The 25,894-nt window shown below is 39.0% G+C and overlaps 2 protein-coding genes across 4 annotated transcripts; both read left to right on the top strand.

Annotated features, from left to right (window-relative positions):
• The first annotated feature begins 747 nt into the window (after nt 1-747).
• On the top strand, nt 748-8,072 carry b4galt4 (UDP-Gal:betaGlcNAc beta 1,4- galactosyltransferase, polypeptide 4). 2 transcript variants are annotated; one of them, XM_039778131.1, is made up of 8 exons: nt 749-823; nt 1,904-2,063; nt 2,260-2,445; nt 2,917-3,149; nt 4,028-4,215; nt 4,403-4,525; nt 4,638-4,742; nt 4,863-8,072. In XM_039778131.1, the coding sequence occupies exons 2-8, from the start codon at nt 2,039-2,041 to the stop codon at nt 4,990-4,992; spliced, it is 990 nt and encodes a 329-aa protein (XP_039634065.1). In that variant the 5' UTR covers nt 749-823; nt 1,904-2,038; the 3' UTR covers nt 4,993-8,072. The 2 variants fall into 2 exon arrangements, with proteins under 2 accessions (XP_039634064.1, XP_039634065.1); XM_039778130.1 differs by having other exon boundaries at nt 748-823; nt 1,904-2,445.
• Nucleotides 8,073-13,247: 5,175 nt separating this feature from the next.
• Nucleotides 13,248-25,127, top strand: arhgap31 (Rho GTPase activating protein 31). Of its 2 annotated transcripts, none has more exons than XM_039778185.1 (12): nt 13,248-13,868; nt 16,700-16,802; nt 17,298-17,442; nt 18,872-18,954; nt 19,077-19,184; nt 19,422-19,561; nt 19,637-19,844; nt 19,967-20,085; nt 20,241-20,297; nt 20,378-21,022; nt 21,127-21,275; nt 21,508-25,127. In XM_039778185.1, the coding sequence occupies exons 1-12, from the start codon at nt 13,769-13,771 to the stop codon at nt 23,494-23,496; spliced, it is 3,846 nt and encodes a 1,281-aa protein (XP_039634119.1). In that variant the 5' UTR covers nt 13,248-13,768; the 3' UTR covers nt 23,497-25,127. The 2 variants fall into 2 exon arrangements, with proteins under 2 accessions (XP_039634119.1, XP_039634118.1); XM_039778184.1 differs by having other exon boundaries at nt 21,127-21,284.
• The last annotated feature ends 767 nt before the right edge of the window (nt 25,128-25,894 follow it).

Here is a 25,894-nt window from a genome sequence, read left to right as displayed (position 1 = left end):
ATCTGCCAAAGGGGGCTACTTTGAGGAGTCAAAAATTTAGAATACATTTTGGTTTATAAATTGATTCCATGATTTCTTTTTTAACTTAAATTGTTCATTTGTTCTATTCTTTCATTTCAGAGTACAATAAGACATTGAACTGCATGAATTTCAATAAAAACCTGGAAAAATTGGGGTGTTCTAAAACTTTTGACCAGTAGTGTATACCAACTTTATTTTGTAATTATAATATATAAAGTTGGGGCAAAATAGTTGGAAAATATGGAAATCAATGTTAAGCCTGTGGTGCCTTTTATTATTATTATTATTTTTATTTTTTTTTCTAAACAACACAACAGAAGTATCCATACAAAACATGTACCATGCTTTGAGCTTCATCAAGCCACGCATAAAAAGCAATGACATCCTGTTTGTTGATGCTGCCTTCAAAATCAAGGGGCTGCTGCTGTTTGTGAATCTCACAGTTTCAGTAGAATTAAATAGATATGCACAGACATTTTGAGGTAGCCTAGCTATCTGCTGAATACGGCACACATTTTTGAAAATCTTTTGAATATTATTTTGAGGATGTTATACCCATATATCACAGTTGTCAGCTTAATGAGCTTAATGAATCACTTGCAAAACTGCAAAACAAAGATACACTTGCTACTTGATGGGAAGAAATTACTTTTACTGAAATCCGTTTTCTCTGCATGCATTTTCCCACAGTTCAGTGCGAAAGCTTTTATTGTGAAATACATCCAGCAGAAGTATTATGTATTTTATGTTTGTTTGATACAGTGTTGTCGTTTGCTCCTGGGATGGTGTGTCTACTAGCTAGGTAAGATGGCCAAACCACTCTTATCTCTAAAATCAGGAAAGGAAAGTAGCTACTCGCTTGCGTTTCACTGAAATAAGGCCATATTTTGTTTGGGCTCGACGCTGTGCGACTGTCAGCCTAATGCTAAAATGTAACTTGTACACCAATTTGCCGTAACTCTCCGCATTCGTCAGGTAGCTAACAGCTAGCTACGCTAACTCTGCTCATCTGGGCACAGCTGCAGCCAGATCTTGAAACAAATGTGATCTTTTACTGTTATAAAACATGGCCAGTAATCAGGCGGAGTTGTCAGCGATGTAAACAGAGTCATGCGTCTTTACGTGAGTAACGCTAACGTTGTTAGCTAGATATCATGGTGTTGCTCAGAGCTGATAGTTTGTCACTGTCAATCGTAGTGGGGAAAAAAAGCTAAAATTGCCAAAGTTGTACTCTTTAATACGTTTTCCAACAGCCAATACTTGACAATGAATACTATACTAACGTTAGTTTAATGCATTAACGTTATTTGCTCATGGTGTTTACATTTCTCTGTTTTACCTGGGGAGCGTTGCCTTGCTATTTTATATTGATATGATGTATTATATTTGTCGTATTTGTTACAGTGTGGAAATGCACGGCCAATAACGTAGATTTTGTTTCATTATTGTAAACTGAATATCTTGGTTTGAACTGCTGATCGGACAAAACAAGTAATCGAAATATTAATCAATAGTTAAAATAAGCGTTGGATAGTTGATAGATTAATAGTAAAAGTCAGGAGAAAGGCGAGGGTTTGCAATGTGATACTAAACTTTGTCTGAGGAACAGAAAAAGTCAGGTGTATACGAATGAAAGAGCTTCCTGAGTGGTTTCGGTTTCACCATTCAGGAAGCTCTTTCAGTGGTGTAACAGAATCAAGGAAACGAGGAACTAACACCTCATCATTTGTTTTTTGTTGTGTGGAAAGTAATGGAGATATCTCTTAAAAACTAGAACCTGCCCTGTCAGGGTGTAGTTTGGCATGAGAAGATAAGTGATTATGATGCAAAAATGACAACCGTTCTTGGCAGTAACATATTTTCTCTCAAAATCAATCTACAGTTGTTGGAGAACAGAGGAAGTTTTGGCCTCACCTCCTGAAACTGGATTTTGAGGGTTCAGCGATGGATTTTCACCAATAACTTTAACCTTACTTTACAGTGTTCATATACTTGATTCACTGTATAGTTCTGCAGCATGTTTCATCGCCATGGGATGACCGGTTAGTGGAACTGTGGCTGTCAGTAATTTTGCTGAAATGTCCTGCAGGGTGGAAATATCTTACTAAGTGATAGCACCTACAGTTGCAACAACTGTTTCATATCAGCGCAGTTACACAGCCATGGGCTTCTTATCGCCTCTGTGCAAGATTTTGCGGAGGGGGAAATATTTTGTACTACTCCTTCTTTTGCTCTCAGTGCTCGCATGGATCGCAACTTTTTCAGGCGAAACAGTGAAACCTGGCCGGGTTTTCTCCGCCACACCACAAACTCTTGTCAAAGGAGACAGTCTGAGGGATAAACTCAACACTTGGACAGAGGCACCCGATCTCTTGAATACTCCACCCCCGAAAGTAGAATGCCCTCAGGAGTCACCGTTGCTGAGTAAGTATACATCAAAGTGCAGTTTAAAGAGGTGACCAACTTAATGTGTATATGTTTTTGATTTAGCCGGGTTTCTCAGGATTAATGTAAAATCTATCTGCTTATGGTGCCCGAGCTCTTGCTAAATCGCATTGATTTGTTTGGTCTTTTATTTTTTTCCTTCCTGTAAGTTCTGCACTTTCCCACTGACTTCGTGACCGCGTACATGAAAGAAAGGCAGAGTAGATAACTGAACTGCCACTGTATGTAGCGAACCAGACAAGAGTTAGTGCCAATCATTAATCTGCGATGTCACCTTGAACAGATAGTGATTACAAAGGACAAACTTGTGAATTGTGTTTGTATGTGCTACATGTTGTCTGTCCTGTATAGGTTTCAAAAAGGGAGCAAAATTAAATAGTTTGAAAATGTGACATTTATTGTGTTATGAATCACACTCAGATTTCTGTTTGAATTTGTGAACTTCCACAGAGGGAGCTCTGAAGCTGTCCTTTGAATCCTCTCTGAAACTGAAGGATGTGGTGAGTGACAACAAAGGAGTGACTGAAGGCGAGTACGAGCCCTCAGACTGCACAGCGAGGCAGAGTGTAGCAATCCTCATCCCTCATCGCAGCAGAGAGAGACACCTCCTGTACCTGTTGCACCACCTGCACCCCTTTCTGCAGAGGCAGCAGCTACACTACGCCATTTATGTCATCCAGCAGGTATACACGCTCCACATTATGCACAGTTACCCTTACAACTGGCAAGGAAAACCAAACAACTGGCTAGTTGCTCAATGTTTCACTCTAAATAACTGAAATCCGTTTCAGTCAGCAGTATTCTTTAAAGAGTTTGTTAAAGCAACCACTCATGTTCAGTGATGCACAAACTACACTGCTGCTGAAAAACAAGAAGAAACTAGTAAGGCAAAACATTTTCACATACCAAAGGCAAATCATCTGCAACCAAATAATGTTCTCAGTACTCTGAAAAAGAAAGGATCATTATCAGTAACTCCAAGGCAGAAGGTTATACCAATGTGCTAAAATAGATTCATGCAAATCAAAAGTGTGTCAGAAGCTCTGGTTAAATTATCTTATAATTTGAATGCAGTGTTTGGACTTGTGTGTCCAAAATATAAAGCAAAATATTTATCCAGAATAGTTTATTAGTTTTTGGTATGAAATGCTTTATAATGTTGCCGTTCCTATGTGATCATCTGGTTCCATACTGAGGTAGTGTCTGGTTTTCATGGTGGTTACTTGTAAAAAATCAACAGGAATAAATCACGTTAAACTCCTTTTAAATGTACCTGCTAAGCAGTCTATTTGCCTATAATAGTGTGAATGTTATTACGCCACTGCTACAATGAAAGTTATTAATTAACTGGCTCACAAGCAGCATTGAATAATTTTCTGAGCTGCAGCTGTTTGGTAGGTGACCCTGTGCTCTGACCCTCCTACATATTACATTTTTTTCAATAGATGTATTTTTTTCAATGGATAAAGCATTATGAGACATACGAACACTGACTTCTTCACTGAACTTTGAACTGACAACAGCAAATTGTAATTTTTATTGTGTTTTTTGTTTTTTAAAGGCTGGTGATGCAACGTTTAACCGTGCCAAGTTACTCAATGTCGGGTATTTGGAGGCACTGAAGGACTACAGTTGGGAGTGCTTCATCTTCCATGATGTGGACCTGGTTCCTGAAAACGATCACAACTTATATGTCTGTGACAAGCAGCCCAAACACTTGGTGGTTGGCCGGAACGCCACAGGATACAAGTAAGCATATGACTTAGAGTAAACTTACTGTAAGTCATGAGTCAGCAGTTGCACTTTACAGTATATTACCCTTGTGAATAAACAACACAATATTAATGGATAGCAGTCTCCTCAGGCCTGACATTATCGTGAAAGCTCTGTTATAAAGAAAGAACTGTAATCTTTCTTCATATTCTTCCACTTTCAGGCTGCGTTACAAAGGCTACTTTGGCGGAGTCACAGCTATGACCAAAGAGCAGTTTCTTCAAGTGAATGGATTCTCAAACACTTACTGGGGTTGGGGCGGAGAAGATGATGACCTTCGCATCAGGTGAGATGCAAGTGAAAACAGTATCAAGTGATTGTTTTGATCACATCTGGAGCAGATTTAGTATATTCCTTAATTGATTCACTGATACATGTGGGTCTGTTGTCTCGCGCAGAGTTGAGCTGCAGAAAATGAAGATTGTGCGGCCACCCGCTGATGTAGCTCGCTACACCATGGTGTTTCACAAACGGGACAGTGGCAATGAAATAAACAAAGACAGGTCAGTAAATGCAGAGACAGGGATATTGTGTTTTAGCACATTATTGGTTAATTAAATGTATGCATCCAGAGTCGTGCTGCAAATGTAATCTCTTCAATAATTCTTTTTTTTGTTTCCCAGGATGAGATTGTTAGGACGAACACCGCAGGTATGGAGAAAGGATGGACTGAACAGCTGCTCATATAAGACTATGTTGGTAGAGAGGCTCCCTCTTTATGTGAATGTGACTGTGGACATTGGTAAGCCATAGAGTTGAGATTTTAAACCGTAAGCCTTGCTGTGACTACAAAATATTTTTATATAGTATGTTTAGGCCATTGAGTGCAGAAAAGCTACTATGTGGTGTGTAAAAGACACCATATTAAGCACACAAATGCACATTGTTTTGATTAGTTTACATATCAGACTTAAGATGGCAACTACATCTTTGCACATTTTTGCATACTTTCTGCCTTAATTTCTTCATATTGTGACCAGCCTGTACAAAAATTAAACCGTTTTTTCTTTCAAGTAATGATTGGCCTTGGTCAAATAAATAAGTTGCTGACATCCAGCTGCCAGACTTCAATTAATTTATGCATATGCCTCATTATTTGGCCTACATTATATGGTACAGCATAAAACATGCCAATATTATATAAAAAAACATGCACACATTGACAATGTGTATTTTGTGTGCTTCATTCTGTTGCAATTACTTTTTCTTTAGCCCCTACACACAAGCAGGGCGGGACGTTTTTAATATTTCTAGTAGCACGTAGCATGTAGAGACCTCAAATATTTCCCAGAATTCTAATCAGATAGGCGATAACTGAGAACACCCCTTCGGTGTGCAGAGCCTTGAAGATTAAGTTAATGTTTAGGTTTGATTCAAGGCAATGAAATGTTTGATAGCTTACTAGACGTGTTTCATTGACACTGACATGTTCATATCACAAACGTAGAAGTAGAAGATCTGATTTAAGTAGATCCGTTCATCAGAGTAATGTGCATTAAAGATGCAGTAATTGATTTTGGATTAGTAGATGGCAGGACAAGGACAAAACAAACTAACAGCAACAGAGCCTTGAAATACTATTAGCTTATAAGTTTATAGCAAACTAATGCCTACCCATTACAGTACCTATATTTATAAAAAAAAAAAAGTATAATCCCCTTTAGACTTGTCATGGTTTATTGTTTTACAGTAGATGTAATTAGTTTATTTTAGACACAGATCAATAAAAAAAATTTTAACATCCATTTTTTTTTTTAGGTCAAATGCATCTATTTACGGTCAGTTTTTTTAACGAGACGACCACAGACATAAAGCCGACAATATAAAGCATCTGCGGTTTCTCGTGTTTGTTGATGGAGGACAATGTAAATAATATTAATTAAATCCTAGTAATCTTAAATTGCTCATTTTCGGAGGTCTTCTCATCTAAAACTTGCCAGTAATATTACTGCTCTGTGTTATAAAGTGAGTGCATTAAAAAAAAGCAAACATAATTACTTTGAGTATAGAAGGACAATATAGTTTTGCATCAGTCATACAGCACATAGTCTCGCTTTGCCAGACCCTCCTCCAAAGCACGCTGGAGGAGAGTCTGGCTACTCCACATAGCATTCGGGGATGGGAGGAAAACGTGCTCTGGTTTATTGGCAATTTTTTAAACCAATCACAATCGTCTTGTGCGGTGCTAGGCACCGGAGAAAAGCTGCGGTGCCGCTGCAAAATAGGCTTGGAAGTACTTTGTTTTGGCGTAACGTGTATGTTTAAAAGTTGTTTTAGTCGTGCAACAGAAAACTCAGATTGGACAGATAGTCTAGCTAGCTGTCTTGATTTACCTTCCAGAGATCTGAGAAAACGTGTAACCATAGTCCCCATAAATCGACAAGAGTTTAAAATGCCATCACAAAGAAGGCCCAAGGGAAGGGATATCCGGCCTAAATGATTGAAATCCGGCGGATTTTCCGGCAGCAACGGAGCAATCCTGGAAGTGGAACGCCGTTGATATAGACTATACAGCACATAACAGAGGAACTTTGTGTGCAGAAGGTGGAAAAACTGAAGGGAAAGCAATAATAATATATGTAGGGCTGATCATATCAAGTAATATTCAATTGAAATATGTTATTGTGAAAATCTATCATATTGATATTGGTCAACTATTAGAAGTTCCTTTTTCTGCTCTTAGGATTTGGTAGGCATGGTAAACATCTGCTCTTGAATCTACTGTACCTACATTAGTATTAGTATATTTAGTATTACACTAAAGAAAAGGCTTGTGCTGCCCTGTGCCAAATGGCTTTATTTCCAGAACTTAATAACCTTGGCCATCTTTGGATGAACAGGGGTTTTGTCTAAAGTAGTTTTATGAGCCATAATAATGATATATTATTATTATTATTATACTTTTTATATATATATATATATATAGGCCCTTACATACTTGGTTTGTAAACTGGAATTAATGGGTGGTGGACTCTTATTTATTACCTTAACATATTTAGGATAATGGTAGTCTTTTGAGACCGATCAGTATAACTTCTTCTGTTATCATATGTGAAGAAATGTCGGTCTAGAAGAATCTGCATACTTATGCTTTTGATTATTGCATCCCTCCTAGAAATCGTCAGATACACTAATATCACATTTGTTTAAAAATTATTAATAATTATTGTTTTACTTAATTTATATTTTAAGGGTAGTGTAGCTGCCGATATGTTACAACTTTTTTCTTTATTTATTTGACCAGCAAATCTTACATCTTTCAAGACTGAGCAATATTACTAACTACAATGCCACTCCTCCTTTATATTTTCATATTCATAACTGTTAGACTAGAGCTTCATAATAACTACAGGTTGCTCTAAATGTCACCTTGTTGATGAACTGATCACTTTTAAATCTGCAGTATGCTGTAGCCATTTTAAAGCTCTTGGGAGATACATTCATGGTCGCATCTCAAACAAATGAATGTTTTAGGGGTTGTTTTTCTACTCTGGGTTGAAAACCTTTACATGTAAAAATATTGTTAAACTACACCTGTAAGATTTTGTAAAATGATCAACAAAGAAAATTGTGGTAATATTGTAGCATCAAACATTTTACTGACATTTTTTATTTGTATTTGTACTTAATATGAATCATTGCATAACAAAGTGAAGCAGAGGGTGTCATTTAGTTGATTTGTTTTGAATGTTTGTATGTTGATTTTGGAAGGATTTGTCATGTTTTGTGTTGATGGGATAACCCAGCTCATGTCAGAGAAGGAGATTATGCATTTCACTTTTAATATGATTATTTTCTCTTTAAAACACAATAAATAGTATTTTTATTATGAATAGTCTCATGGTTTTGTGTTAAAGGGCAAGAATCTACAGTTTTGGCACTACAATTCTGGTTTATCTAATAAGATATGCACTTAAATATGGCAGTATACAGTATATACAGCGGGGAAAATAAGTATTGAACGCATCAACATTTTTCTCAGTAAAGATATTTCTGATGGGGCTATCGGCATGACATTTTCACCAGATGTCAGTAACATCCCAAGTAATCCACACATACAAAGATATCGAAATAAATAAGTCCATAAATTAAGTTGTGTGAAATGACACAGGGAAAAAGTATTGAACACACTTGCTGGAATTTATTTAATACTTAGTAGAAAAGCCTTTGACAGCTTCAAGACTCCTCCTCTATGAAGAAACTAGTCGCACACATTGCTCAGCTGTGATTTTTGCCCATTCTTCCACACAAACTCTTCAAATCTTGAAGGTTCCCGGGGGCATCTTGTATGAACCTCTTCTTTCCAGAGGTTTTCAATTGGATTCAAGTCGGGTGATTGACTGGGCCATTCCAACAGCTTGATTTTCTTTCTCTGAAACCAATTGAGAGTTTCCTTGGCTGTGTGTTTGGGATCATTGTCTTGCTGAAATGTCCACCCACCCTCGTTTCATCTTTAGCATCCTGGTGGATGGCAGCAGATTCTTATCAAGAATGTCACGGTACATTTCTCCATTCATCCTTCCTTCAATTATATGAAGTCTGCCAGTGCCAGATGCTGAAAAACAGCCCCACACCATGATGCTCCCACCTCCAAACTTCACTGTTTGTATGGTGTTTTTAGGGTGATGTGCAGTGCCATTTCTCCTCCAAACCTGGTGTATGCTATGACAGCCAAAGAGTTCAATTTTGGTCTCATCTGACCTGATTATATTCTCCCAGTATGTCATTGGCTTGTCCAGATGTTGTGAAGCAAACTTTAAGCGAGCTTCTACATGCCTTTTCTTGAGCAGTAGTGTGTTGCGTGGTGTGGGTGCATAGAGGCCATGGCGGTTGAGTGCATTACTAATTGTTTTCTTTGAAACAACTGTACCTGCTTCTTCCAGGTCTTTCTGAAGATCTTTTAGAGTGGTCCTTGGTTCTTCGACAACTCTTCTAAATATTCTATGGACTCCTCTGTCAGAAATCTTGCGAGGAGCACCTGGTCGTGGCCGGTTAATGGTGAAATGATGTTCTTTCCACTTCCGGATAATGGCCCCAACAGCGCTCACTGGAACTTTCAGAAGTTTAGATATTCGTCTGTAACCAATGCAATCCGTATGTTTTTCTACAATAAGCTTTCGAAGGTCTTGGGACAGCTCTTTCCTTTACCCTTCATGAAATGCTTCTTGAGTGACACCTCGTTAACGAGAAACGTTTTTATAGGCCATCAATTAGAACTAATCCAGCTGATATTAATTTGCACTAATAGGGGCAGGATTGCTTCCTAAATACTGACAGATTTCATCTGGTTCATTGGCTTCCCATGCCTTTTTACACCCCTTTTTCTTCATGTTTTCAATATTTATTCCCATTATCATTCCACTTTATTACACATAACTTTTGTCATGGACATACATGTTTTGATTTCTGTATTTATGTGTGGATTACTTGGGTTGTTACTGACATCTGGTGAAAATTTCATTCCAATAGCCCCATCGGAAATATATTTACTGAGAAAAATGTTGACGCGTTCAATATTTATTTTCCCCACTGTATATATGCCTTTCTGTGGATAGTTTTAGGATAAAACAAAACCCTATAAAAAGCTTCTTTGTGCTTATGTAAAGTACCATAAATAATAGCACTGTATTAATATTATATGGAATTAATGTTACTTTATGATGGAACAGTGTATTGCATATAATGGGCACCAAGATGGCAACAGCCTGCAGTACATATATCTGACCAGTGGAGGGCCTTGAGAGCACACTATCCAGTATTAGAAAACTTGTCCTTGTTGACTATGGAAAGATTGCTTTTATTGCCAGGCAATTTGCACAGCAGTAGCCTGAATTCATCACGATAACAAAATAACAACCCAATTAAGTCTATTGGTTTAAATGTGGGAAGATGTCACCCACAGCACAAGCATGGACCATAAACCATATGTACGCTAAAGAAAGCAAATTTTCAAAATATAAAATACATAAATGACAAATTGAAACACATTTTTTCCTCATTAAACTGTTTGACCTAAAATCAACAACAACAAACACACACTCCCTTAAAAAGCAGTTTAGTCCCTCTGGGACTTATTATTAGCGAGAGGAGAGATACTGAGTGTGAATATAGACTATGGCATCCCAAACATCATGTTGTGATTTCTACTCTCTGGTATTAAGCAGAAGCTAAATTATGTTGCAGAAATTCCACATTGCATCCCTCTGAGGACATGAAGAACATGTACTAAAAAGTAAAGAATTACCCCTTATTATAGATACAATGAAATGTCTTCTCAGCATAGACCTTTTTTTTTCTTTTCTTTTTTTTTTTAAACCGTGCAAAGAAAGAGCGGGATGTCTGAGGCTTTGTATGGACAAAATGATGTCATCTCCTCTTCCTATGGTGCAGAAAGAAAGCTTTGTCTTGTTACGGCCAGGCCCAGTCATCTAGATCACATGTGACATTCAAGCACAACAATATCAACTCTGCAAGTCAGAACACTATGATCTACTCTACAAAATAGTCCTAATATGTTAAACTGCCAGCGGTGCCTACAATGTGTTCGTTTGTTTTATTTGGATCCCCATTAGCTTCAGCATAAGCTAAATTCTGTTCTTCCTCAGGTCCTACAATGTGTAATATATTGTTCCTGTGTAGGAATTCACCAGTGGCATAAGTGGAAAAGCAATATATCTGTGCTTTAAACTTGGATTACTTCATATGTGTTCTTAAAAGATTTAACTATTGGATGGAAAGTATTTTTAAACTATTTTAGTATTAGTAAACTATTTTTTTAAATTAATAATGCCTGACCATGTCAAATTATTTAATTGCTGTATTTCAGGACAGCTCAGTGGTACCTCTGTACAGCACGAAGGTTCAGCGTCCTTTCTGTGTGGAATTTACGTTTCCTCTGGGTGAAAATAACTCCATAGTACTCCACTTTTCTCCCAAAGTTAAATCACCGAAGGCTTGAATCATGTGGACGCGCTGACAGTTTTGTTGTTATTACTTAGAATTCCTCATGGGGGCGACAGAATCTACGCACTATAGCTTTAAAACTGCTTTAATGAACATTTTTATACAAACAAATGATAAAATGACTACTTGTATGTGAAAGGAGTCAGTAGTGAAGAATCCACATAGAACTATCACCTGACTGTAGTTTTCGGTCTGTTAGCTTGTTGTTTTGGTTTTCTGGCCTGCAAGTTTATCGTTTTGGTTCTCTCACATCGCTCTCATCAGTGTCGTTTTAGGCCGCTGTTAGCTGTTTTTAGCAACAAAAAAAAATCTCTGATAAACCCACTGTACACTACTGCCTGGCATTAAACATGGGACAATGTTAGCGGATAGCTGGTGAACATCAGGGGCGCTGGAAGGATTCTATTTCATAGTACCCACAAGAACCTCTCATACAGTGGCTCATATTTAGAGTCATGCAGAAAGCCAAATACACCACACACAGCTAAGCAACACATAGAAACACACGCACACATTCTGACACAATATTCATACTTTTTACACATGGTCAAAATAATGTAGTCATATCTATAATGACAGATTCATGTGTCCGCCCTTCAACTTGTTTTGAATGCGTTTTCTTGGCTAAAGATAAACCAATGTCAAGTGCGCTGTGTAAATTCGGCGATCAATTTATTCACAGTTCTGTATACACATGCTCAATGTAAGTTTCCACTGCGATTCGGAGACAAGAGTAAAGTTCTCATATTAACTGGTTTATTAAACCATTCAAAACAGTGCCAAGAAAACGGTTTCACTCTGTGGTAAAATCCAACCCCTGTAACAACAACAACAACAACAACAGAGATTTCTACATAAAAAGAAATGTACACATGATGCGTCTCTCTGCTGGATGTGTAAGTAGGCCAGTTAGCAAACTAGTATGCCATATAAACTTTAAAGGGGATCATTTGGCTGTGTTGTTTTACAGCTTGTTCCCACTGCCCCCAAATTATTGCTGTATACTAAGCTTTCATATGCTCTTAAAGCTAAAATGTGACTTGGAAACCATAGTTGTTGCGTAGTTATGAGGCTAGTAAGACTAGACAGTGTGGATGTCAACCCATCCAACCAAACCCAGCCAAACATAGAGGCACTTTTCTGCCTTCAGTTCTTGTGTCAAATTTTGAAAAAAGTCTCCAGTGCAGTAAATCGCTGCAGTCAGTGGTGGTTTGACAGTGGTCCAACAGGGGTTAACATAGAACAGATATACTGCAATTAGTGATTAGGTTTTAAATTATCACCCAGGGAAAGTTCAGTATTTTACAGCTGTAAAATATCAGTCCTCGATTTATGGAATCTAGGTTTTAGGATCTGTAATTTTCCATGTGAAACTGTTACAAATATGAGGACTATATCATCACCACCCAGGAAGTTTGTTATGATCTTTCTTAAGGGAGTGCAGAGATGTAATTGGATTACATTTACTCAAGACAGGAAGTAACAAAGATACATAGAGTACTAGATGAAAACATAATTTGCTTTACGAGACTAACATCTATGCTATACATTTAATGCATTCATTGTCTTTGCAGTCCAGAAAAAAAAAGAAAAACATGAAACGCGTAGCAGTTAGTAACGAGAACCATGTGTGTCGTCCATCTCCTCACCCCAACACCCTCCAACCCCCCCCCCCCATTTCCCATCTGTGCCCTTCAGGCCCTCACTTCAGTCACCTCCCACTTCCCTCTTCCTTCAGAACCCGTCTGTTTTTGTTTTCGAGCCCGGGCTCTTTGCACAGGAAATTGTATACATTGGGAGCATTCAGGAAGGCAGAGAGCAGCTTTCCCGTTAGCTCCAAGTTTGGGCACATGAAAAAAAAAATGGATAGAGGAGGTCAGTAATTCCTAAACCAGGAGAGAAACAGAAGTCAGCTGTTCTCCTCCCCTCACTTCACTTCCCTCCCCTTTACACAGTCTCAACATTTCAAAAATCCCTGCCACACCACTGCCACGAGTCCATTCCTAAACATAAAAATATTTGAAAAATCTCAAAGTGGAAATCAAATAAAAAATAAAAAACTAATGTTCTTGAGGGGATTTGCCTCTCTTGATATGCTTCCTCAGCTACAGAGAAGCCAGTGAAAAGGGGAGAGTGTGTGGAATGAAGGAAAGGAGGAGGAGATAAAAAAAAGGAGCAGAGAGAGACTGGCTGGGGGTGAAAAAACAACAGGAAACCAACCGATTCTAATGCTGTTTCTGCAAATCCTTCAGAGATAAAACCGCAGACTGCCACGTCCCAGCCAAGCAACACTCACACCATGACTTTTCTTTGATCATCACTTCAAGTTATGACACTCTAAAAGGACTTAAAGTTCAAAATGTGACGTCACTTCTGCTCTCAGCCTCCAACAGTGTGGTTAGTCAGAATGTGAGCGGATGCAGAGTTTTGGGAGCTGATATCTGGGATTTCTATGTGGCTGCTTTTTTGACCTACAAACTCAACCTCTCTCAGGGTCATATGGATCGATCGCTGTGCGTCCAAGGATCTGTTTGTGTTAATCATCGGGACTACTAACTGGAGCCACATGAAGAATAAAGGGACTAAGCAGAAGTCCAAAAAGAAAGGAAGTGAAAATGCGTTCGGCTGTGACCTGATTGAACATCTCCAGAATTCAGGACAAGATGGTAAACGTTTTATGTAGCTTTCTTGGAAACACTTTTTCACAAGCAGCTATGATCAAACTACACACAATGTCCTTCATTTATTACTTGACTCGTATGTAAAAGATACCATTTATAATGGAAATTGAGGTTTATTAGTCATTTCCTAGATTATTATAGCTATTATAACCGTTTTTATATATCCTGTGGTAAAAGACAGACAGAAAAGACAAAAAAAGTGTCTTTATATAACAAAATACGTTTGTTCAAAGATTACATGACTGGTAGGTATACATGTGTGTTACATTTACTGGAGCAAGGCCATTCATTCACACATTGGCTGCATTAAATGGTCATTTGTGACTTTGGGTGTGGCTCTAACATTTTTTGTGTCAATTTTCCTATGGTGACTATAGTTCCTATGGTTTTGTTTCTGACAAAAGACTGGGCGGTGCTGCTGCCTATGGATGAGAGAAAATAATGAGTCAAGAAAAAGACAGAAGAGAAACAAAATGTATCCTCAAATATTCAAATATGCGGTCATTTGTTTGAGAAGGTTATAATATTGTATCCCTATTTTTTCGTTCTGATCGTACTGTATGTTTGTTTGGTACAACCATCATCTGGGATTTCTTTATTCCGGAGCACCATGATATGTCATAAAAGACATGTATCCCACGTGCATAGGCGTATGAATAGCTGTGTTAAGGTTACCTTTAAGGAAGACCTGATAGAGTGGACGCTCTGTAGAAGGCGGGGCATTCAGTGCAGGAAGAGAGGGAGGAGGTTTGGGTCGGACCCCTCAGTCATGGATGTCCAGCAGACATATTGTGTTTTTATATTGTTAGTGCATTACTTTGTTACTGCTTTTGGAAACAACCGGAATCTCCCGACAAACTAACAGAGACACAAAGTAGATGTTAAATTTAGATATCGTGACCGCCACCAAATGAATCTGTTAGCATGGTATTAAAGTGTACCTGATGCCCACGTGTTGAAATATAGACCCCAAAAAATCCAGCACAATGTTATTATCCAACCTGCACAAACGACAACAATGCAAAGTTGCACACTGATATATTATATATATACATATATATATATATACAATCTCTTGTTATTTGTGAGAGAAGTCTTTAAAAAGAGAAAATACTCTTGATCCTTAACGTTTGTAAGATTAACATTGAAAGATCTCAAATAAAAATGAGCAATAGAGAGTGATCAATACAAATTCTGCGTTGCACGTAAAAAGGGCATGCAACTCACAGCTCCTGTCTCACACAGACAAAAGCAATCGTGATTATGTTAAGTTGTTTATAACATGTATTTTGTGTTGACAATGTAAAACTACAATAATTTCTGAAAAGCAACTCCAAATCTGCTGATACCCAAACATGAGTCATCTGGAAGAGGAAATACACAAACTTAATCTTTTTGCTTTTTACTTAATCTGGCCCCAAACCTTTTAAGTCAACCTACAACGTTACCATAAAATATGTTGATAAAACCTGACCAAAAGAAACACTGCAGGGCTGTTAAGGGTTTTTGTAGTACCAACCACTGAGCAGCAGCTACATGTTCAACGTTTAATGGAACATTAACATTACTACAGAAACAAATAACGTACATCTGTTGACTCTGTGTTGGGACTGAGTCATATTCTGAATTCAATTTTCCTCACCACCATGCATTGATTTAACTTTATGTCATAAAGTATCTCTAAAATTCAGTTCAAACTGTAGCTCAATCAGAGATCTTCCCTCAGTGTAGAGACTCAACGAGTCTAAACGAAGACTCCAGAGTTTATTTGACCACAGACATGTCACTGAAAGTACCATTAAGTCAAATAGATGAGAATGTACATAGCAGATTCTTGGTGTCTGCAGCGATTACTGAGAAATGAACCATTGCCGAAATTATTCTTTCATTTTGTGGAGGATGAATTTTTTGCAAGATGATACATTTTGTACTTAACACCAAGAGACATGGAAACAAGATTGTAGTTAAAATGTAAAAGTCTACAAAAGTAATAGAAAGACTAATTATTGGGACATCATGGAATAAAATAATGTTCATTCATACAACCAAAAGGTTCAGAAATGTAAGGCAGCATATGAAACTGAAACTTTATTGTAACACATAATTTTTTATCTATGTGAAGGCAGTTATGTCATATTAACTATTGATTTATTAACATTGATTGATTAATTAACATTAATACTGAGCCAGGATGAATCAACATTTGATTTTTAGTATTTTTAAGTACCAGTATGTTGCTTCATGCACACTCTACACAGAACTAGTTAGAAGACTGCTGATCTTAATTCTCTGCATTTGAAAAGAAATCCAAATGCAATAAAAAATTCGTCACATTCAGGTTCAGATCAACTTTATGCTGATTTGCAGTCAATTGCTAGTTTCAGTATTAGCTAAAGGGAAGTTGTGGTCAGACTGAATCAGAGCATGGGACTTTTTTTTTAAAGTGCAGCCTGCACACAAGGTGATGTACTGTAGTAGAAAGCTGTGTTGGTTAGTGGTAAGATTTCAAAAGCCGTTTTCTATTAGAGGAAATGTCGTAAGTAATACCAGCTACAAGGACTGGGTGTGTCAACCTTCCTCTGAAACAAACAAACCATTTTTAACTTCCTGTCAAAGTCCACCTACAATCAGCGACCCTAAGGAATAGAAAACAGACATGGTGGAACAAACCCTATACCATGAAGTCTACCTTATGTGCATTGTTACCACTAAAACACTGCATACAGTTGTTTCCTTCTCCTGCTTTTAAGGTTTAATGTGACCATAAAGTCCAGTATGACTAAAAGTATATGACTAATATAACTTCTTAACTTCAGTTCCTCAGGTTCTGAAGAAATGCGCAGAGTTTATTGAGGAGCATGGGATTGTGGACGGGATCTACAGACTGTCGGGGGTCACCTCAAATATCCAGCGTCTCAGGTACACATGCAACACGTACAGTAATGCTTATGAGGCATCAAAAACCTCACATCATAGAATATATCAGACATCATCATAGTCCTGTGTGCTCCAATTATTCAGTAAAATCAAATTATCTCAAGTTATCTCAAATCATGCCCATACAATTAGCTATAGTCCAGCTACTTCTTTTTACCCATGCAGGCCAAATAAATAGTCATGGTTATTTTTAATTTACAAAAATCTATTGAGCTTGTTTAGCATTGTTTTTTTGCCACAACAATGTTAAGTCGACTGCAATCTAACAAGCCAAATACTGTAACCGTAGTTAGAAGGGGTGGTAACAATCGAAGCATTCAGCTAACTGTGTGTGTGTGTGTGTGTGTGTGTGTGTGTGTGTGTGTGTGTGTGTGTGTGTGTGTGCGCGTGTGTGTGTGTGTGTGTGTGTGTGTGGCGTGTGTGTGTGTGTGTGTGTGTTGTGTGTGTTGTGTGTGTTGTGTGTGTGTGTGTGTGCAGGCAGGAATTCTGCTCCGAGGCGTGCCCTGACCTTACAAAGGAAGTGTACCTCCAGGACATCCACTGTGTGGGTTCCTTATGTAAGCTGTTCTTCAGGGAGCTACCCAATCCTCTGCTCACATATGAGCTATACAGCAAATTCACTGTAAGTACACACATTTACAGTTTTGCTTAAGTGGGGAAAAAAAATCCTGTGTTCCCTAGAAGTGATTTGATGGCAGATTCATGCTTTATAAACCGTAATTAGTGACAGACAGAATGGCAACCCCAACAAAGGGACATCAATGAGTAGCATTTATTCCACATGGTCCCTCTGTATATTTGTGTCAGCACTATAAGGACGTTATTTTTTACCATTTTTCGTGAGTGTGACCTCATCTCTCTGGCTCACTATTGATCAGCTATTGTCATCTCTTCTCTGGAGAATACTGTACCATTTACAGATGTCAACTACACTGTAAGAAACGAACATACTGTAGTACGTGATTAAACAAAAGTATGATTTATTATCATTCATCATCTTCGTTATTAAAAGTAGTTTTGCTGCCCATAATCATAAAAAGATGTCCCTCTATATACTGTATGACAAAACTGATTGTAAGAGACTGAATTATGATCGGTTTTATTTTATATGTGTGTGTGTTTTTGTGGGCTGCCCTGTTGCCAGTGCCTTTCTGGTAAATAACAATTTGTTCGGATGCACTATATAACTGCAGGATTTGAAGATTAAAACATTTTGTTTCTGGCCCTTTTGGATCACAGGGGGGAGTTTAAGGTTTAATGAAGCAAGAACAAAAACATTCAAAGTATAATGAGATCCTGAAATCAGTTCAAAATTGAACTGGCAATCTGTGTGGCCAAATCTGGGGTGACACAATCTCCACATTTAGTACCAGAGCGAAGCATTTTCTGGCTGTGAAAGAGACTTTAGAGAGCAGCAGGAATACCAAACTGGAAGACCTGGTTCATGCTTTCTGTGTAGCTTTCTGTGTACCTTGACGGGCCATTAGCATACCTTGGCATTCATACATCTTGTGCTGCTTGTGCCTGAAAAGTGCAGTACTCCAGAGTTTTAGGAAAAGTAAATTCCTCACATGGTGTAATATGAAAACATACGAAATCTCAGTTTCCCTTTCTTGCCAAGTTGTCAGCACGAGTATTGAGCGGGATCTGATTGAGTGCTTGATGTTGTGTATATTATTGATTAAAACACCTGATTGATCTGGCATAATGTTAACTGATAGAATGTAAAAGGTCATTTTGAAGTTAATCTTCAAGCTTCGGGCCATAAGACATAAGGGTAAAAGATTGAGCAAGAGCACGTTTTAACAACTACATATGTTGACGAACTCACACGTGACAAATGCAGCTAACGTGCTCAGCTGTATGGGCCTCAATCACATTAGTTTGACTGCATGCACTCTAGCATGTCTGTTTACATTTGTTGAGCAGGGATAACTGGGTTTGGAGACTTGATGGAAGTCTGCAGGGCCATGCAGTATGGGATCTAGCTTGACCCTACAGTTACAACATACAATGTTTTTGACACGGACATCTGTCTGTTTTACATGCAGGAAACAGTCTTGGTCCAGGGGGATCATGAGAGACTTATACGCATTCGGGGGGTCGTCAAAGAACTGCCGACTCCTCACTTCAGGTGAACTTCAGCCCTTTTCACTCTCAGCAGTAAAGACAATTGTACAATTGACAGTCTTGGTTGCCAGGTTTTACATAATGTTGTAATAAATGTGACAAGAAGTGTCCGTCAACTCTCCATAGGACTCTGGAGTACCTTACTAAGCACTTGGCCCACCTTGCCACCTTAAGCTCCCAGACAAACATGCATACACGTAACCTGGCCCTGGTTTGGGCTCCAAATCTATTAAGGTGAGTTTAGCTTCACAGGTGCCTGAAACACTTGATCCATTTAAAAGAAACTTGCAAAGATAGGAAATGCTGTGATACTTTTTTGTCAAAAAAAAAAAAGAATGTTTACTTTTTTGCTCCTTCAACTTCAAAGTATTCATGCTGTCATGGATTTCTGTAACTGTTTTTGGAAAATGTGCATACATTAAAAATAAGACAAAAAGAAGCATTTCTCATTGTCGTCTCTTATTTTGACAGATCTAAAGACATTGAGGCGTCATGTAGTAATGGAGACATGGCTTTCCAGCAGGTGCGGATACAACAGTCAGTGGTTGAGTTTATTCTAAACCACACAGAGGAGATCTTCAGTGATTCTGTGCAAATCAAACCCAAAGAAGGTACTACATCCAACATATTTGTAAAGGATTTGCTAATTCACCACAGAAAAACACTGACTTAATATACTTCTCCAGGACCGAGTTTGATGTGTGTGGAGAAGTATGCCACACTCCCGATCAGTAGCCAGTGTGGGCCGATGAAACTGATGAGCCTGGAAGAAGCCCAGGCTCGTTCCTTAAGTCCAAACCATCCTGTGCATAAAGAACGTCAGCGAGAGAACAGTCTGCCTGATACCAGCACTGCCACGCTCTACCACACCGTCATAGACATATCAGACAGCAAGTATGACTGATTTTGATTCAGTTCATTGAGAGTGTTTGATGCATGTACGATTTATGCATGTATTACTGTCAGAACACGCTGTGGGATAGCACTGCGCCTAATCATCTCGGTCTGTCTGTTAGGAGAAAGTTCTCTGGCAAATCAAAGAAATGGAAGTCCATCTTCAACCTGGGACGGTCTGTGGACTCGAAGGGAAAACTGAGCCGGAACGGCAGTGTGTTAATCAGAGCACAAGGGACAGGTAAATTGTCCAACGGGAGAGTTAACAATGAGCTAACAATGTTAACGGAATATACACATTTTTAATTCAAATTTCAAGATTTGTTTATTTTTTGCAGCCTCCGGACACTTCAAATATTTTGTCAAAGTGTGATAATATTATTGTTTTTTTGACAGAAAAAGCAGCTCTTCGCCCATCCAGGAGCATGGAGTCCTTGTGCTCTTTACCAACAGGTGGGGCTAAATCTTAGATACTTTAATTTAAACACAGAGTTAAATTATCGTGATAGTCTAACGCTTATTTGACCACGCAGATGATGACAGAACAGGAAACAACAGTCCAGCTGGTGGTTCCGGCAGCGTTTTCTCTCCAGATGTAAAATCCAGAACGCTGGGATCTGACTCGCTCTATGATTTGAGTGAACACAACCAAAACTGGGAGTTTAAAGGGACGAGAGGTGACGGGGCAACAGGTGGCTGGAGCTCTAGCATGGACCAAAAGGGGTCACCAGGTGCCTCTGCACCCCCTCAAAAATCACTGCCAGAGCAACTGAAGGTGTTCAAAGGTGATGACCTCAGCGGCTACAAGCCCACCTCTCCGAAAAACAGGAGGATGCTGTACTCGGGCTCCTCCCACAACAGCTCTTCTAGGCCCTCCTTCCCGGGAAGCTTCTTCCCGCTGGAGTCCTCGCCAAGGCATCAGCGCAGAGTCGTCAACATATCTGAGCCTTTTGCTGTGTCTGTACCGCTGCGTGTGTCAGCTGTTATCAGCTCCAACAGCACGCCATGCAGGGGGCACGCCAAGGATAAAGCAGCTACTCTAAAACCCTGCAGAGAGAGCTCAGAGCAGAGCAGCAACAGTGGAAAGAGCAACACTTTCCCCCAACTGGAACCCAGGAAGCAGGAAGGAACCGAGAAGAAAAACAGAGAGGAGACGACTTCCAGAGTCCCGCCAAAGGGTAAGGACATCTTACTTTATCCCATTTTAAAATGGCTTGTTATGTTACATAAGTCAAATATGTGTAATAGAATGTCATGAAAAACAACAAATTTTTGTATTCAGATGCAAGCAAGGAAATGGTGCAAGAATGTCAAGGAGGGATGATTACTTCTGAACTGGAACCAGCGTCCCCTGCAAATGCAAGAGAAGGCAAAGATGCAGCGCCATCTCCTGGGAAAGAAGTGCACAACCAGCAGATAACTATGCAACTGGTAAATCATGTAGGTAGTTGTGCTTCCACCTGAGCATAATTGCAGATGCTATCTTTCATTAGGGCTTAAGTTTTCTGATTTAATAATCAAATTAAGTTTGTGTTTTTTTAAGATAAACAGACTAAAACTACTCCAACCATCACATAGGGGTGATTCTGTTTGTTGGGTTTATAAATGAATAGTGGAATCATTTCAGTTACATTTAATCCTTCCTGTTTTTATACTTTCTCAGGACAAGGGATCTTCTACTGGGAAAGAACTGTGGTCTGACCTCCACCAAGAACTGAAGATAACTGAACCTGAAATTGACCTGCTGGATGAGACTTTTAAACCTGTTTTCGGCACGAAGAGCACCTGCGAGGGCATGAGGTTAACGATGGATGTTAAGTCAAAACGAAGCCGCAGCTCTCCGTCTCTGTCGTTGTTATTTAGGGAGCATTCTTCAAATACCTCTCTGACTGATCACGTAATCACCACTGGATCGGACTATGCAAAGAAACAGCCTTCAGAGTCGGACATCTCATCTTCTCTTCACAAAAACACAGCTGCTGCTGACATGGTGGATAAGAAAGAAAAGAAGCTGCATCTAAAAAGCACACCGGTAAACAAAGACGACACCAAAAAGGGTCAACTTCCTTTGAAGGAAACCTGTTTAGATAAAGTTATGAATCATTTGACGATAGAGGATACTCCAACTGTTGAAAGCTTCTCAGGAGCAGATGATACCGACAAAAAAGATGAGAAACGCGAAGTTCCTCAAGGAGACAAAAACGTCTCCTGTGATGGAGCGATGAAGAATGTGATTCCGGAGGTGGAGGTTATTCAGAGACTGTCAGTGTGTTTGGAGGAGAGGAGTCACACCTTGGAGCTGCCAAACCTCGACAACGATGAAGGATGTGGAGGAAACTCAGAGGAGCTAGACTTGGTGGAACCCTGGGAGGATTTTAGCTCCAACAAGCAGTGGGTTACCAGTCCTCTCCACTCACCTGACGTGGAGGAGTTGTTTAACCAGCTATCGCCTTTCGGCTCTTGTGGGGAAACTCAGATTTCATCTCTTTCAGTTGATAAAAACAAACAGTCTCTCATTAAGAGCACTGTACACTCCTCAGGAAACATCCCTCAGACTACCAGCAGCAAACCAGAAATGAAATGGATGTATTTGCCGTCAGGGGTCAGTGTGAACAGCAGTAACACAACACAACCTCACACAGCAAAATGCAGCACAACGAAACAGAAGAATACAGTGTCATCTCAGAGGTTTTACAGACAGATGTCTTATGAGGCAGAGAAAAGAGAGGAAAATTGTTTCTCTAAACACAGACCTTATTCACTTAATTTAGACCTGGGGCATCGATGCATCAGAGACATTTCTAATCAGCAGAACCGTAATTCATCAGAGTTCTCCTCTTGTCAGAGAGGATTACTGACCTCCTCTGAATCTGTAAACACCAGGCTGCCCTCAGAGTTGGAGTTGTTTCTGAGTGATCGGCAGGCGCCTCTTCGTCGAAATTCAGCCCCAGTCAGCGTTTCATCGGTGAGAACAGCCTTCATGATAAAAACATGCCAGGCCAAAGCTGTGCCAGTCGTCCCTCCGAAGGTGCAGTACAGTCAGATACCTCCCTTGAGACATGAGAAGGATTTTGACACAGCGAAGGAAGAAGAAAAGGAACATCCTAAAACGTGTGCAGAGAAAAGCAATGTTGCACCTCCTCCGATGTTGTCAGATCTAAAGGAGGAGCTGGAGAATAAAGAGCCTGCCCCTAAACACCAAAAACACCCACATGTTGCTGAGTCTATGAAGACAACATCTACTCCAGAGCTACCGGTCATCACAAGGAGACACCCGCCAAGTCTGGAAGTGTTTGTAGATTGCCCCAGACCAAACAGAGGGAACCTCTTACAAAGGCCTTCCTTTAGGAACAGGCAGAGACCTCAAAGTCTCATCCTGCTTAGCCCTCCTTTTCCCATCATGGATTATCCTCCGCCAGGAGACGACAGCAGGCTCCTTTCTTCCATCAAGAGCCTGAACGACACGTCAGCAGTGAACGTCTTTTCTAAAGAGGTGACGGAGAATTCCAGGACGCCGGAGGGGATCGCTCTTCAAAACAAAATGACTATTCCAAAAAGTGGACAGAGGCTGGAAACGTCAACCAGCTGCTTCTACCAGCCGCAGAGGAGGTCGATGATATTTGACAGCAGGAGCCACAGACAGATTGAGTGACTGGAGGTGCAGTCACTGACAATGAGACAGGCTGTGTGTAAATATATACAGTATGCAAGGAAACTGAAAGGAGCATGATATGATAGCCTAATGTAAATCATAGCATTTTGTGTGCTATGATTAAAGCATTTCTTGAAGGGTGAAGGCTTTGTAAATATTCTGAAGTATTTGAGAAAGAGTTGAGGAAGCCATGAAGTATGTGAAAGCCATTTAAGCTTGACTGAGATCTAGGGCTACAACTAATGATTTTATCTTTTTTTTTTTTATTATACATTAATCTGCTAATTATTTTCTCAAAACAAATTGGATAAGGATACATTCTTAACATGTTTCTTTCTAAAAAGAACAACAACAAAAAAAACTGTCATTGTCAGAATAACTGGACAAAGTTTTTGTCCAAACTTGCTTGTGTCAATTCAGGGGCTTCATATTTTTGTATGTGTCTACAGTATTTTGATATACTGGATTCTGCTATGGCACCCTCAGTTGTTAGAAGAATCAGAATGAAGTCATGTTAAACAAACACATCCCATGTGTGTAAACCATGGTATGACGTATACTTGGATTAATTGAATTTAATGACCTATCAACAGCCAGAGTTTGTATTGTATCAGATTGCGACCTCTTCACATGAATATTAATGTCTGAACTAAATGTATCCACTATTCAGGGCTCTGACTATAGGAAGTGTGTACTAAAAGTTCACAAAAAATTTAACTGATGAACCGACAATGTAACTGTTAAATGAAATGGTTTTAACAGCCATGAATTTGATCATGTAGATGATGTGTTTATTTATTCCTTTATTAACATACACATGATATGAAGGAAACTTGAAACTTATATACTGTATGTGGTTATCGGCTCCGTCATAAGCTGATGTCAAGGTGAGTTTTTTAAACTAATATTTAAAAAGAAATTCCTTTTTCTGATTTAAATATATCGCAAACTTAATTGATAGTATTTACCCACAGAAGAACTTTGATTCATGTGTACCTTTATTTGAATTACTTTGTATATTATTATGTTTTTGACAATAATGAGAACCAGCATTGTAGAAAAGAGTATGGGATGTTATTAAAAGTAAAACCCTGGAGCTGCTCCGCTGACAGTAAACTGGAGGTTTGACTTTGTGCACGCTGACTGTATTCCACATGTTTGAGTCAAATTCAGATGATGGTACCTCCAGGTTTCTGTCTCTTTTTTTTGGCATTTAACAAACACGGGATCTGATGTATTCAGCTTTAGCGCCCATGAACGTAACATAGTTTGGATGTTAAAGGAGGCTGCAGTGTATTTTCTAAAGATGCAGATGTTATGGAGGTCACAGTGTTTTTTAAACTGTATGTTGGATGGACTGGATGAATGATTACAGTGTTGTATTCAAAACAATGTTTGAGAAATGAGATATTAGTGTGTTTTTTGAATTTGTTTTGTAACTTTTGTATACTTGTTGATACTGAAAATGATTGACTTAAGCATATATATTCATCAGAAAAACAAGTGAACTGAGAATTTTAAGATGAGGGTTTTGCCTTAATTATCTGATGGTTGCTAAATAATGTACATAAGACATTTGATGAGTTTTGTTACAACCGAAAGTTATGAGAATAAAAGGTTCTGCAATCACACGAGTCAGTGGTTCTGCTAACACATAGCTTTCATTAATACATACAGTGTCAAGCAGTGAAATTCTAACAAAGTCAGTTAAAAATGAGAATCTATTTTGTTCATGTTACTTGAGGTTTCCACTTTGACAAGCAGATGTTTAGCAGTTTGTTGGACTACTGGGTATGTGTTACCCAGGGGTTAAAAGCCACCTGAGAGGACAAGGACTGGGTGACGTTCATGACAACAACAGGTATCAGGTATCATCAGTGTCAAGTGAAATGAATATTACACCCATTGCATCCCTGAATGTCCTTGTAGTCAGAATCAAAGATTACTGTACTATCACATCAGTGTGTTTGTTTGTTTGGCATGTATGGAGAAACAGGCTCTATACTGTACAATAGAAAACACTCAAGCTATAAACTTTGCTCTGGACATTTGTCTTTTCTTCCTCCAACTCCCTCTATTCAAATCTTTGCTCAAGCACTTAGCACTTGAGCTTCACTTCTCTCTCCTTTTGAAGTGTTTTAGCCAACACATATGGAAACATCATCTCACAAGTTATACATGTTCAAAGACGTCAAAATAGTGCTATTGAGTGACTGACCAGTTTGTTAGTTCAACTGTTAATAACTGTCTGACAATTTATAATATGCTACATTTCACAGTTTACAGATGGAAATGCTTTGAGTGTTCCTGAGAACTTCAGTCCTTCAGAAAGCTTCTCTCTGAGAGGGGAAATATAAAAGAGGCTGTGCTGCTGCTGTATGAATGAGGAGTATTCAAG

This window comes from Perca fluviatilis, chromosome 16 (assembly GCF_010015445.1).
Source record: "Perca fluviatilis chromosome 16, GENO_Pfluv_1.0, whole genome shotgun sequence".
Lineage (NCBI taxonomy): Eukaryota > Metazoa > Chordata > Actinopteri > Perciformes > Percidae > Perca > Perca fluviatilis.
The sequence above is the reverse complement of the archived record's forward strand: the minus strand, read 5'-3'. Positions and strand labels throughout refer to the sequence as shown.